The sequence below is a fragment of the Mustela erminea genome, chromosome 3, assembly GCF_009829155.1.
Source record: "Mustela erminea isolate mMusErm1 chromosome 3, mMusErm1.Pri, whole genome shotgun sequence".
NCBI classification, from domain to species: domain Eukaryota; kingdom Metazoa; phylum Chordata; class Mammalia; order Carnivora; family Mustelidae; genus Mustela; species Mustela erminea.
The window spans coordinates 32,523,536-32,537,242 of record NC_045616.1 but is presented as its reverse complement, the minus strand read 5'-3'; the positions used below and the strand labels follow the sequence as shown (position 1 = coordinate 32,537,242).

Genomic DNA, 13,707 nt, shown 5'->3' with positions numbered 1-13,707 from the left:
GGGGTATCACTTTTTTCAGGTCTTTTTTGAGGTCTAGTCTTAATTTCTATTAATTTACAATGTTTTTTACTGAAGTATAATTAACATGTAACATTATATTAGTTTCAGGTATTCAACATAGTGATTCAGTATTCGTATATATTGCAAAGTGATTGTCACACCCTGATTAGTATCTGTCATGAAACTAATTTTTTTGTGATGAAAACTTTTAAGATCTACTTTTCTTCAGTCCATTATCTCCCTCATCCTTGAAGCCTACTGGCTACAACCCTCCTGCTTTGTGCCTTAGCCCTGTCTATGGAGAGAACATTTGGGGAAAGGTGGTTTCAAAATGCATTCCAATTATCTTTCTCCTAAGTTGTGCCTCTAGTCCTCCCTTCCTTACCCTATTTAACTTCCCCCACATCTGGAGGAGACAATAGAGTCTAAAGTAAACAATGCCAAATCCATTCTCCTATTCTGGAATGCCTGCTGCCAACTAGAGCAGCAGGTTAACCTCTCACTCATCTTCCTGTGGGAGGCGCCACCCTAGCCATAGAGCCCAGGCCAAAATGGAAAAGATAGCAGTATGTTGTTTTTTCCTTGAGTGGAAAATTTACCCTGACCACTGCTCTGAGGGCTGGTGCTCACAGAATAAGAGAGGTTCAAGGTTCCTAAATCCATTTTACCTGCCAACAGGTAAGAGGAAGCTGACATTATGTATCTAAAAAACATTTATAGAGCACCTAGTGTGTGCCACGCCTTCAGCCAAGTACCAGGAATACAAAAGTAAAACACAGATTTTACCCGAGAAACTCAGAGTGTTGCTGAATAGGCAGTTTCCTTTACCCTGAGGGAATTTTCTTTGTCCTCTTTCCAACAAACAAAGTTTTCTTCAAAAAGCTCAGGACCCTAAATGTCCTCATAAGAGAAACTCCTTTGGGTCTAGCATAGGCTAGTATTCATTAATTTCCTATGCAAAAGGTGGGAAAGGTGATGACAGCTTAAGCCTATGAGCTCCATTTTACTAGCGGTGAGCTGATGAGATTATACTAAACTGTGAATTTTTTCTCACATTTTTTTCTCAAGGTGTTTTCCAATTTCCCTGTAAGCAGAGAGGAATGGAGAACTGAAGATAGAAGAGGCAGCTCAAAGTCATCTGACTGAATGCAGTTTGAGTTTCCTGTTTTATCTTTAAAATTTTGTATAATTTATGTATTTTATTTTTCTGTGTACCCCATAGGTGTTTTAATACAAATACTTGCTGTCAATAAAAGTAATGTGCAAGAAGATGCACCATATTAATCAAGTAAGAACTTTGCCAAGTGTAAAGAAAATGTGGATTATATATGTCTACTTTTTGAAATGCACTGAGGTTTTCAGGGTGAATTCATATATAGTCCATTCTATAAATGTTCCATGGTCTGTGGAAAGAAAGTTGCAAGATCTGGTTTAAGCGTATATATCTACTGGAGTTCCTTTGTTGATTAGGCTATTGGTATCATCTATATCCTCATCTCATGAGATGGAAACAAAAAAGCACACAGCAGCAATTGCAGTTGGAAGTTACCTTATGATCATCTTTCAGATGAAGCCAGGAATGGCAGAGAAATAAGATAGAAAGGACCTGAGGTTTTCAGTGCACAAATGAATGGGTGGATCTACCAAACTTGAAGTCCATCCTAATTCCCCACTGTGTGAGTGAGATGAGTAAAGGTTTGGTTTTGAGTTTGTGTGTATTGTTACCTATTGCTGAAAGAGGCAATTTATCTGAATGCCAAAAAGAGAGGCTCTAATTGAAGGAATAATTGGAAGTGGGGTTGGGTGTGGGGGTAGTAAGCAAGATGAAGCCAGGTCTTAATATCACGGGGAACAAAGCCTAAGTTGGGACCTGGGATGGAAGGGGCAGTACTGGAGAAGTTGGCATATAAAAGAAATGCCACTCGTTAGCATATTTCATATTGCTTCCTCTAAACAAGTCTCTTCTTGCCTTGGAGATTATAGCTGAGCTGCTACTTTTCTAGAGTGTGCTCCCGGATGCCCTACTTTTATGACCCTCCTCTTCTATTCTCCCCTTCACTATTTATGCTTCTTATGGGAAAAGAGATGGTAAGGGATTTCAGATTGTGTTGAGGATGAATTTAGGCTGTGTTTGGAGCAGATATCTTAGATATGAAAATTTGTGGAATAATTTGGGGTAAATAGATCACTTGGATGTGGAATTTGAAGTAGTGAAATCTTATGAGTATGGCTCATATTTTGCCCTGGTACAATGCCTAACACACAGTAGATTCTCAGTAAATACGCTGAGTAAATGAACAAATGCATTAAATTGAAATTAAAAGCTAAATATCTGTTTCCCAAGAAGAAACTGTTCCTTAAAGGCTAGCATGAGTCAAAAATGAAATCAGCAGCAGCAGTTGGATAAGCTATCTGGTGTCTGCCACCAGCTTTCTCCCCAACATTATTTCTATAGGTATCTAAAAGGCAAAGAATTAGCATATTCTAAAATGAATCAATGTTGTTGTAGTCTGCCACTCTTCTCTACAGCCTTCCTTTAAAAAAAAAAAAAAGATTTTATTTACTTATCAGACAGACAGAAATCACAAGTAGGCAGAGAGGCGGGCAGATGGAGGGCAGGTGGCGGGTGGTGGGGGGGGGGGTGGCGGGGGTGGTGGCAGCGGGGGTGGGGGGAGGAGGAAGCGGGCTCCCCACTGAGCAGAGATCCTGATGCAGGCTCGATCCCAGGACTGTGAGATCATGACCTGAGCCAAAGGTAGAGGCTTAACCCACTGAGCCACCCCCTTCGGCTCAACCCACTGAGCCACCCCAGTACCCCAACAGGTTATTTTTTAAACAACCCTCCTCTACCTACTCCCTCCCCCACAAAATGCAAAAGAAAGCATTCAAACATTAAACATCCACTAAGCCTTTATTTTGTGTCATCCCTGGGCACATAGCTGAGAACATGGATAACTTGAAAATCTTAAAATCCTACCAAAGGATATTTATCATTTATGAAACTTGTTCCCTTACTTCCTGTAACACAGCCTTAATACTTCTTATAAAGAAAAACATCCTACAATTTTTTAAAAAAAAGATTTTATTTATTTATTTGATAGAGAGAGATCACAAGTAGGCAGAGAGGCAGGCAGAGAGAGAGGGAAGCAGGCTCTCTGCTCAGCAGAGAGCCCAATGCAGGACTCAATCCTGAGTCCCTGAGATCATGACCTGAGCTGAAGGCAGAGGCTTAACCCATTCAGCCACCCAGGCACCCTACACTTTTTCTTTAAATCATTTTTATATGCTAACTTTCACATTTATCCAGAATTCATATAGGTTCTCACCAGGTTTTGGTGAGATAATAACCATTAGTTTCCATTGGCTTGTGATATCAAGAGTTAGTTGTCCATCATGTTACAACTGGCAATGGCAAATCAGCTCCAGGTTTGTCCACATACCTTCTCATTCCAGGATCCAGGATAACAAAGCAGCCCTAGCTGCGATATGTCTTCCTCTTGTGGCAGAGAAGAAGAGCAAATGACTTGGCACAAACATGCAAAGCCCGGGCAAAAGGCAGCGATATAAATCTTGCTGTAGGGAGGTAGCATAAACATTGGGAATCCTGTGACAATACACACAGCTCATTACTCTGGGAGGGAATATGACTGATATAGAAAAAAAGAAACATTTCACACTTTTAGCATTTTATATACAGGGTTTTTTTGTGTGTGAAGCAAATGTTTTTTAAGTACCTCTTTTGTTCCAGGCACTGTTCTGGGTGCTTGTTATGTATCAATGAACAAAAGGAAAAGAAAAAAAAAATCTCCATTTTCATCGAACTTACCCACTAAAATATTAAAATAAAATAAAATAAATGTATTAGATAAGCTAATAATATAGTAAGGGGCTCTCTTTCCTTTTGAATTTGAATAAATACTTGCAAGTAATTAGCATCTTGATCACTGTCAAGGCACACCCCAAACATGGCCAGAAATGTGCACTGCTATTGAGAAATCTGGGGTAATAATGAAAGTTCAAGTAAGTACAACAAGTCAAGAACCAGATAACAAGCTATCATTCTGTAAGCATCTGCTCTTTAATTACCCAAAATCCCAAGTGTTCAAGACTCTTCTGTGCCAAATACTATAAATCAAGATTTTCTTGTTCAAGAATGTACTAGTCAGATGTTCAAGTTAGGTGACATGTTATTCACATCTTTAAAATAAAATGTAACATTTTAGAACTTGGAGAAACTTAAGAGATTATCTACTTAGGCCACTGTTCATTAGATATAATTGGTTAAGACCTTGTCACCATTGTCAGGTACAAATATGGTCATGTGCATTTTTTTTTTTTAAAGATTTTATTTATTTATTTGACAGAGAGAAATCACAAGTAGATGGAGAGGCAGGCAGAGAGAGAGAAAGGGAAGCAGGCTCTCCGCTGAGCAGAGAGCCCGATGCGGGACTCGATCCCAGGACTCTGAGATCATGACCTGAGCCGAAGGCAGCGGCTTAACCCACTGAGCCACCCAGGCGCCCCGGTCATGTGCATTTTTACTTTTTAAATGTCACTTGATCCAAATCTTATTAGGATGTCAAGATTTTTTTTTTAATAAATAAAAACCATATAGAAACAGAACAATAAGGATAAGTGATTATTTTGTAGGTTGAACTTTGGTCCTTGGTTCTTAGATCGCCACTGTTTTAGTTTATTTTTACATGCTCAGAGTCTATTCCCCAAACCTACATCTTTGGGGGGCATCAGGTTCCAGAGACATGGAGCTACACTATCAGCCCTCTCCAGCATTCCAAGGTACTTCTAAGTTCTAATCATCTGCCTAGATTCCTCTTCCTATTATGATTAATTCCTCATTAGAGCCCTCACTCTGTTTTTGACAGCAGACCTCAGAGAGTACTATTTCAATTCAGGTCTCCTGATAACATTTAAATTTTATCTTTATTCACCCAGGGGGCACCTGTACCCATCCAAGTTACTCAAGTCATAGTTGTAGTCACCAGAGTCTATAAGGGCTCCTCTTTTCTGAGTTTGAATGTCCCACTGCAGCTTTCACCCAGGGCAATCAAACATACCGACCTCCCTGCTCTATGCCTGATCAAGTCCACTCAGGTTATTTGTTATCACAATAATGAAAAACTGCTCCAAGAATACTCATTGCTGTCTTTGTAGGAAGCCAAACCACGAGCACCAGTTAAAGAGGAAACTCGGACCTTGAGAAGTTAAGTGATGTGGGTCAAATGGTAGAAAAGGACAACACCTAGTTCAGTATTCTATTGCATTACACAGCCTTTCTCTTGTGATTCAGATGTCCATCTTCTTATAGCTACATCTATGTTTCTAAAGATCTCCTCTATAGGGGTGCCTGGATGGCTCAGTGGGTTAAGCCTCTGCCTTTGGCTCAGGTCATGATCTCAGAGTCCTGGGATCCCCGCATCGGGCTCTCTGCTCAGCGGGGAGCCTACTTACCCCTCTCTCTCTGCCTGCCTCTCTGCCTACTTGTAATCTCTATCTGTCAAATAAATAAATAAATCTTTAAAAAATAAAAAGATCTCCTCTATAGCTTATAGATCAAGGCAAAGTCAGTTCATAGAGTTCTCCCTGGCTTTCCTTGTAAAGAATCACTACCATATTGGGGTACCTGGGTGGCTTAGTGGGTAAAAGACTCTGCCTTCTGCTCAGGTCATGATCCCAGGGTCCTGAGATTGAGCTCTGCATCGGGCTCTCTGGTTGGCAGGGAGCCTGCTTCCTCCTCCCTCTCTGCCTGCCTCTCTGCCTACTTGTGATCTCTGTCTGTCAAATAAATAAATAAAATATTAAAAAAAAAAGAATCACTACCATATCAACACCATTAGCATACACTTGAGCCACACTGTTATGCTGGTGCAACACATATCTATATTAAGCACACCTACATTAAATTGATTATTAGTGCCAGGGAATGAAAACTAACATTGCAAGTGAAATTTGGAGTTATGAATAATTTTGCTTTAGTAGGTAATGATGCTTGCTGGTACTATGAATCAGAACTCAACACCACATTGGCAAAATAAAGTAATATACTGTTCTTAACCGGTTGGTAGGAAAAGAACACCTACTGCAAAAGCAGTTTTCAGTTTTCCATAAGTAGTACTCATTTTAACATTCTTTTAGGGATGCATGGCCAGCTCGGTCAGTTAGGTATCCAGCTTTTGATTTTGGCTCAAGTCATGATCTCAGGGTTGTGAGAGCAAGCATTGCGTCAGGCTCCAAGCTCAGGGCAGAGTCTGCTTAAAATTCTCTCTCTCCCTCTGTCCCTCCCCACAACTCATGCTCCCTTCTCTCTCTCAAATAAATAAATACATATATAAAATAAAATCTTTAAAATATATATAACATTTTTTACTAGAAAAAGAGAAATCGTATTCAACTCTTACTCTATTTCTGCAAGTTACATTGAGCTCTATAGGTCCTCTCTGTGTTGCTAATGCTAACTAATGAAACCTCAGAATCTAGCCTTAAAATAAAATAATACAGTATGTTTTTTATATTATCAAAGAAAGCTTAGACAAAGATGAAGGAGCTCTCTCACCCCAGCAGTCATAGAGGAGGAGAAATCATTCTTTGTCATTAATAATCTGATTTGATAAAACATCATATTGTAAATTCTTACGAGAATAATCTGGTTTTCCTATGAAATATTTGAACTTAGGACTCCTTGAGTATCCTCCCAAAGTGGCTGTTGACTGCCTGTAGAGCAAGTGACCAGAAAGGAGCAAATCAAAACCTTCGAAGTCTTTTACGACCTAGCCGGGTTACACAAATTAGCCCTATTTAGTGTGAGAGGGAACTACGCAAGGGCATTGACTACAGGAGGTAAGAATTACTGAGGGCCATTCTGGAGGCTGGTGATCACAATACGTGAAGTCACCAACAAAAAAGAAATGGTCTTTATCATGTAAACTACTCAGAAACAGTCATATTTAACCCTTTTTAAAAAGTTAGAAATGACAACATGGCACAGCTGTATATTTAATTAACCTGAATATTGTGAATCCCTAGTGTGTTGAATTAAATTGAAAATGATCATTTGTCAATGATCTACTATATACACATTTTCTTTTATTCTAATTTTTGACTAGTATCCTTGGAGGCAAAAAGACTAAGAGCTTGTTCTTTATCTCCCATCACACATTCACACACTTTGCTGGCAGCTGAATAGCAAGCAACTCAGGGAGGAAAACTCAGTTTCCACCTGGTGGAAAGAATGGAACTTGGGCCAACTGTTAAACTGGAAAACTCACAATCAGCCCTAACCATCCCCCCTTTAAAAGATCACAGCACAATAGCTAGCATGTACATCTACTGCTAATACACTGCTGGATTTTCCATGATGGTTCTAATTTTTAAAACTGAGTATCTGAGTATCAGACAGGCCCAAATTCAAATTGCTACACTGCCATTAATTAAGTGGACCCTCAACAAGTTAGGTAACAGGTAATCTCAGGTAATTTCAGGTTCCTTATCTAATGTGAATCCAGACACGTCTTATGGCCCAAGGTTTGGTCTTGAAAGTGTGATTGCTGGATGCATATTTCTCCTCTCCTCCAGCTTCAGCTCCCCTTCTCATACTTTTTTAGCCTTTGTGCTAGTCTGGATTTGGGCACTAAGTAATCTCAGAACTTTGTACAAACCACTTAACCCGGAATGAAACAGTTTCCTTATTTGTAAAACAGTAATAATAATTTTTGCCCTCAACACCTCACAGCCTTGGTTTGAGGATTAAATAATAATTATAATTGATTAAATTATAATTAGTTTATATTAAATTAAAATTTAATATATTATTAAGTTATTAAAATTGTAAAATCATGGGTGTGAAAGGCTTTGTGAACTGTAAAGTCCTAATTGAAGAAACTTCAATTTTCCTACCAAACTGTTAATTTATGCAGAAGTCTTAGTTCTGGATTATAAAAGCAACATCTGCATTACACACAACTTATAAATGTCTATCTAGTAATTAAAATCACTTGTACGCATTTGCAGGACTCAAAGTAAAAAAAAACATTAAAATTACAATTTTTCACTCTAAGCAAACTCAGTAAAAAACAAAGAAAAAACCTTTGTATTATGGAAAATTTCAATTTTATACAGAAGCATAAGAATAATATTATGAACTCTCAAATACGCATTCCCCCAGATTAAACAATTAGCAATCCTGTTTCATCTAAACGCTGCGCCTCATCCCCAATTATTTATTTATTTCTTTATTTAAAAGATTTATTTATGTATTTGATGAGAGAGAGAGAGAGAGACCATGCAGAGCAGGGTGAAGGACCGAGGGAGAGGGTTAAGCAGACCTCCCACCCCCCACCACGCCCGCGAAACGCCCCTTAAAGCAGTGGCTGGATCCCAGTGCCCTGAGATCACGACTTGTGCCAAAACCAAGAGCCCTGGGCTTTAGCTACTGGGACACCCAGGCGCTCAAATCCCCAATTATTTTAAAAAGCAATTCCCCAGATAAAGCGCTACACTTCACTTTTACAGATATATAAAAGATTAAGAATCTTTAAAAGCATAATCACAATACTATGACCTATAAAAATTAACAATAATTTGTAATATCAAATACCCAGTGTTCAAATTTTCTCCATTTATAATCACGCGTTTAACTTGACTCCATCTGTGTTAAGATTACATTTAGGGACTCCCGGGAGGCTCAGTGGGTTAAGCCTCTGCCTTCGGCCCTGGTCATGATCTCAGGGTCCTGGGATCCAGCCCCGCATCGGGCTCTCTGCTCAGCAAGGAGCCTGCTCTGTCCTCTTTGCCTGCTTCTCTGCCTACTTCTGATCTCCATCTGTCAAATAAATAAATTAAAAAAAAAAAAAAAAACCCTCCCGCAAGGTCCCGCTGAAAACTGATTCCAGTTTATTCCAGCCTCAGCAGCGCTGGGGACTTGAACAAGAGCACTTGGAGACTGCGGTCCGCGGAACCGAAGTCGCGCCTTCCCTGAGAGCTCCGGAGGGAGTTCTTTTTCAATTGCACTAGAGCAGTCTCCGCTAACGTCCTGGGCAGCGCGTACCGGAAGCGCGCTTGTAAGTATGTAGCGCCGGCAAAGTACGGTGCCACGAGAAGCCGTGAAGGTCCTGGTCAGCGCTTTCCAACGGGACTGGAGTGTAGAGGAACCCGGTCCTCAGTAACGATGGAGCGGGGCTCCGAAGGTCGCACCAGCAGTGCGCTGTTCGCCGGGTTCCGGGCTTTGGGGCTTTTTAGCACTGACATTCCACACGTGGTGCGGTTCAGTGCGCTGAAGCGCCGATTCTACGTGACGACCTGCGTGGGCAAGAGCTTCCACACCTACGACGTGAGTGACTTCTTCCTTCTCGCGCTTCCCAGGAATCCCCCTTCCGAGCCCCCAGCCCTTTCCTGGGAGCAATCCCGCCTTCCTCCCCCGGCCGATGCCAGGGCTTCCCTTTTCTCCCCGTCTCTTCCTTAACCCCTACCTGTCCGGTTTCCCCGCCGCTTCACATCCACGTGCTGCTTCCTTTTGCCCTTGCAGTCCGCGTGGGGCGACTTTCGGAGGCCGCTCGCTAGGGGCAAAGACCAGAAAGCATTTATTTCAGTTCTGTGGCAGCCTATTCACTAAATATCTGTTGAAGTTCTCTTGAAGATGTAAATGTGGTTAAGACAAGTCCTAGCCCCCTGAATTCTTAACAAGAAAGGCTTGTAAGTTTCATTGTGCGATTTCTGACCCAGCCTGGATTAGAAAATTAGATTAAAATGCATTGGAAGAACTAGAGGGGTGAGATTAATTGTGATTTGGGAGACTGTCCCCATTTGGCAGCAAACTAGTTTCCTTAAAACTTCCCCTGAGCATCTGTTTCTACCAACATTGAGGGTTTGGCACCGTGCCTCTTCCGTCTCAACCTTGCAGCAATTCCTTTCCCTACGAGATAGGTATGGTTTTTTTTCGGAGCACCCTTACGTAAACTAGAAAACAGTTTCTGAAGTTTAAGTTCTTTGCCCAGGTGTTCCTGCCTGTTAGTTGATGGGTTTTCTCCTTTAATTTCTCATCATTGTCATGGTCTTTGGTTGCTGTTTACGTTTCTCCTTTATCTCCAAATCAAGGTATGCTCTGTGAAAGCAGGGACCTTTTCTCGATGTTGAGAATAATAATAACCAGGATTGATTGCTTTTTCAGGAAACCGAACCGTGAAGTTGTATTCTTTGAAGGATTGTGGAAAGCAAATGGGTTATTAGCAAGGATAGGTAGTTGTAGCTGGTTGAGTTAGTGGAAGAGGAAAGTGAAGATCATGCCCGAGGTGGACATGGTGGTGGTGATGGTCGCTAACACTTACTGAGCATTATTTATGACTGGCTCCATTCTGTTATATACAAATTTTGCACATTGAATACTCATAATAATCCCATAAAGCAGGTACCAATTTTAATTCTTACTTTGTAGATGAATTTGAGGCAGTGGGTAAGTAGGGTAACCTTGTCACGGTTATACCGCTGGATCAATAACCATAGATTGGGGTCAACTAACTAGACCCTGCAAGCCAATCCTGCCCACCATTTGTTTTTGTTTACTCAAAGCATTTTTATTAGTACTCAAAGCATTAGTTACTCAAAGCATTTTTACAGATGTATTTGTGTTTATTCTAATAAAACAACCTCCAAGGAAATTTGGCACAATAGTAGGATTCAATATAATTGAATTTTGGCATGGAATGGAAACCTGTGTCTACTTCAACTTAAGAAATAGGATATTTAATTTGATCTCCAAGGGCCTTTTCAGTCTTAGGATTCTTGCATCTCTACAATTTGAATTTCCACTTATACCCCTCTCGGCTCTGTGCTTCAGAGTTGGGTGGCTTTGACATTTTTAAATCATTGGGGGAAAAAAATCAAAAGGATGATAATATGCCATGGCATATGAAAATTACATGAAAATCAAATTTCTGTATCCATAAATAAAATTTATTGGAATAGAGTCATACACATTTGTTAATATATGTGTTTATTATATGTTTCCATGTTTTCTTAGCAGTTCAGCAAAGACCACATAGCCTACAAAGCCTGAAAATATTTACTGTATAACTCTTTACAGAAAACATTTGTCTACCCTTTCCATCACTACTCCTGATGAAATAGTTGAAAATATAAGCTTTCCTAATAATGAAAAATGAGGATCAGTAAGTGTCTTTATAAGGAAAGATAATATAGCAAACTTATGTGTGAGATTATATTCTAATTTTTAGGTGTTAAATGTTCATTAACAAAAGCAATTACAATCTAATTTTTTTTTCTTTTTAAACAGGTTCAGAAACTTAGTCTGGTTGCAGTAAGTAAGTGTAAACTTTATGCTGAATTTATGCATTTTAGTATCTTTTAAAAATCTTAAAAATTTTAACATTAAGACTTACAGAGTATATAAGAAATCCAGTGTGTAGTTCTGATAAACTTAAATAGTAAAAAAAAAAAAGTCCAGGATAGGATCGTATGCTGCATTTTATTGTTGTGTCTTGAGTCTTTTTAAATTTGTGTTTCTCAGCATTGACACTTTTGAAGAGTTTAGTCTAGTTCTTTTTTAGAATGTCCTTCAGTTGGATTTTTTCTAATGTTTCCTCGTGATTAGATTCAGGTTATCCCCTATGGCGAGAAAAACAAAGAAATAATGCAGAATTCTCAGTGAATAGTATTAGCAGGCGCATGCCCTTGGTTAGTCCTGGCAGTGAACTTTGATCATTTTATTAAGGTGGCATTTATCAGGAGGCTCCATTTTGAAGTTTTACCTGTTATAATTAATAAGTATCTTGTGGTAAGATCCACTGAGACTATGTCAATGTACTATTACTTTTCAGAGTTTTACCCACTGTTTTTATCATTTAGTGATCATTCTTGCCTGAACCAGTTATTAGCATGATGACTACCAAATAGTGATTTTTTTATTCCATCATTCTTTCTACTGTAAGGAAGAGTTTTACCTTTTCTTCCATTTTGATATTTTTTTCTAATGGTAACTGTTTAACAGAATAAAGGACTTGCCAGGATTGAGAGAGCCTAGTATTACCATCAAATATGATCATTGTAACAGAAACAGAGGACTTTATTAGTCTCATTAAAAAAAAATTTTAGGGGGCACCTGAGTGGCTCAGTGGATTAAAGCCTCTGCCTTTGGCTCAGGTCTTGATCCTAGGGTCCTGGGATTGAGCCCTGCATCTGGCTCTCTGCTCAGCAGGGAGCCTACTTCCTTTCCTGCCTCTCTGCCTGCCTCTCTGCCTATTTGTAATCTCTGTCTGTCAAATAAATAAATAAAATTAAAAAAAAATTATTTAGGAGATTATAGAACGCAAAAGAAGGCACTATAATGTAAGTCAAATACAAAGTGAATGATAACCCTATAAAAATAATATTTGGGCAGTGAAATCTTAAAGTGGAATATGTAGCATGAAAAATACTTAAAACAGGTCTCTGTCTTCTAACTCTCCTGCCCCCCCAAAACAGGGAATAAAAAGAAAATGCCAGTGTGACCATGATAGAGAAGAGTGAAGGAATCATATCATATGAGAAATTGGTAGAGATGATGGGCATATTTACCTTGTAGACTGAATAGATACCGTATTTTTCATTTTAAGGGTGAGAATGTAGATTATCAGATGGGTTTTTTCGCTGAAGTTTTTTCAAAGGGTAGAGTTAAATAGGATCCTTGGTTCTATTAACTTTAAAAATTTTGCTAGAGTTGTTAGTGAGCTTGATATTCGTTGAGGTATTTACATGAGGAGTAGGTAACTATCTGCCAGTTTTTTATATTGAGGATTTTATCCAGATAACTTCAAAAAGCTCTTATTTAGGGGTGCCTGGGTAGCTCAGTGGGTTAAACCTTTGCCTTTGGCTCAGGTCATGATCTCAGGGTCCTGGAATCGAGCCCTGCCTCAGGCTCTCTGCTCAGCAGGGAGACTGCTTCCCCCTCTCTCTCTGTCTGTCTCTGCCTACTTGTGATCTCTCTCTGTCAAATAAACAAATAAAATCTTAAAAAAAAAAAAAAAGCTCTTCATTTCTACAGGATTATGTTTTTATGTCTGTAAATACCAGACGTTAGTTCTCTTAGGGAAGGTAAAGGTGATTTCATAGTTTTAGTCTGATAGTATTAGATGTATAAAGTAACATTGATGTCAAATTTATACTGATTCTCAGTTTTTATTTATATATATACACACATATCTACATATTTTTAAATTATAGCCGTGAAAAATGTTCCATGTATGTTGAGGTTTCTATCTGTGCCAAGATCTTAAAATTTCATACTTATTTTCTATTTCCTTTTACCTAGGTAACTCTCTTCCACAGGATATCTGCTGTATGGCAGCTGATGGGAGGCTAGTCTTTGCTGCCTATGGGAATGTTTTCTCTGCATTTGCCCGTAATAAAGAGGTTTGTATCACTGAACTATGTTAATTTGTCTTTTGCAGTCAATAGTTGATTGTCATGAAAGTGGAGAGAACTTTATCGTTGCCATTCTTCAGCTGGGACACTCTGGACATGGTGTTTTTTTAATCGTAAACCTTTATGTAGTTTTCTGAAGGAGGAGAAATTGATTTCTTCGAATTCTCAAAATTAGTTAAAACTGGTACTTTAGTTCAGTTTCTTTGTCATGGATGAATATCAGAAATATTTGGGCAACTTCTTCAAAATTTTCTTGTTCAGTTGGCCCCCATCTCCTGA

At 39.2% G+C, this 13,707-nt stretch overlaps 1 protein-coding gene across 1 annotated transcript in view; it reads left to right on the top strand.

Annotated features, from left to right (window-relative positions):
* The first annotated feature begins 9,028 nt into the window (after window positions 1–9,028).
* Window positions 9,029–13,707, top strand: part of WDR36 (WD repeat domain 36) — a 42,810-nt gene continuing 38,131 nt past the window's right edge. The window contains exons 1-3 of the mRNA XM_032335573.1: window positions 9,029–9,343; window positions 11,303–11,330; window positions 13,316–13,416. Coding sequence (XP_032191464.1) covers window positions 9,182–9,343; window positions 11,303–11,330; window positions 13,316–13,416 — 291 coding nt within the window. The 5' untranslated portion in view covers window positions 9,029–9,181. The remainder of the gene's footprint in view (window positions 9,344–11,302; window positions 11,331–13,315; window positions 13,417–13,707) is intronic.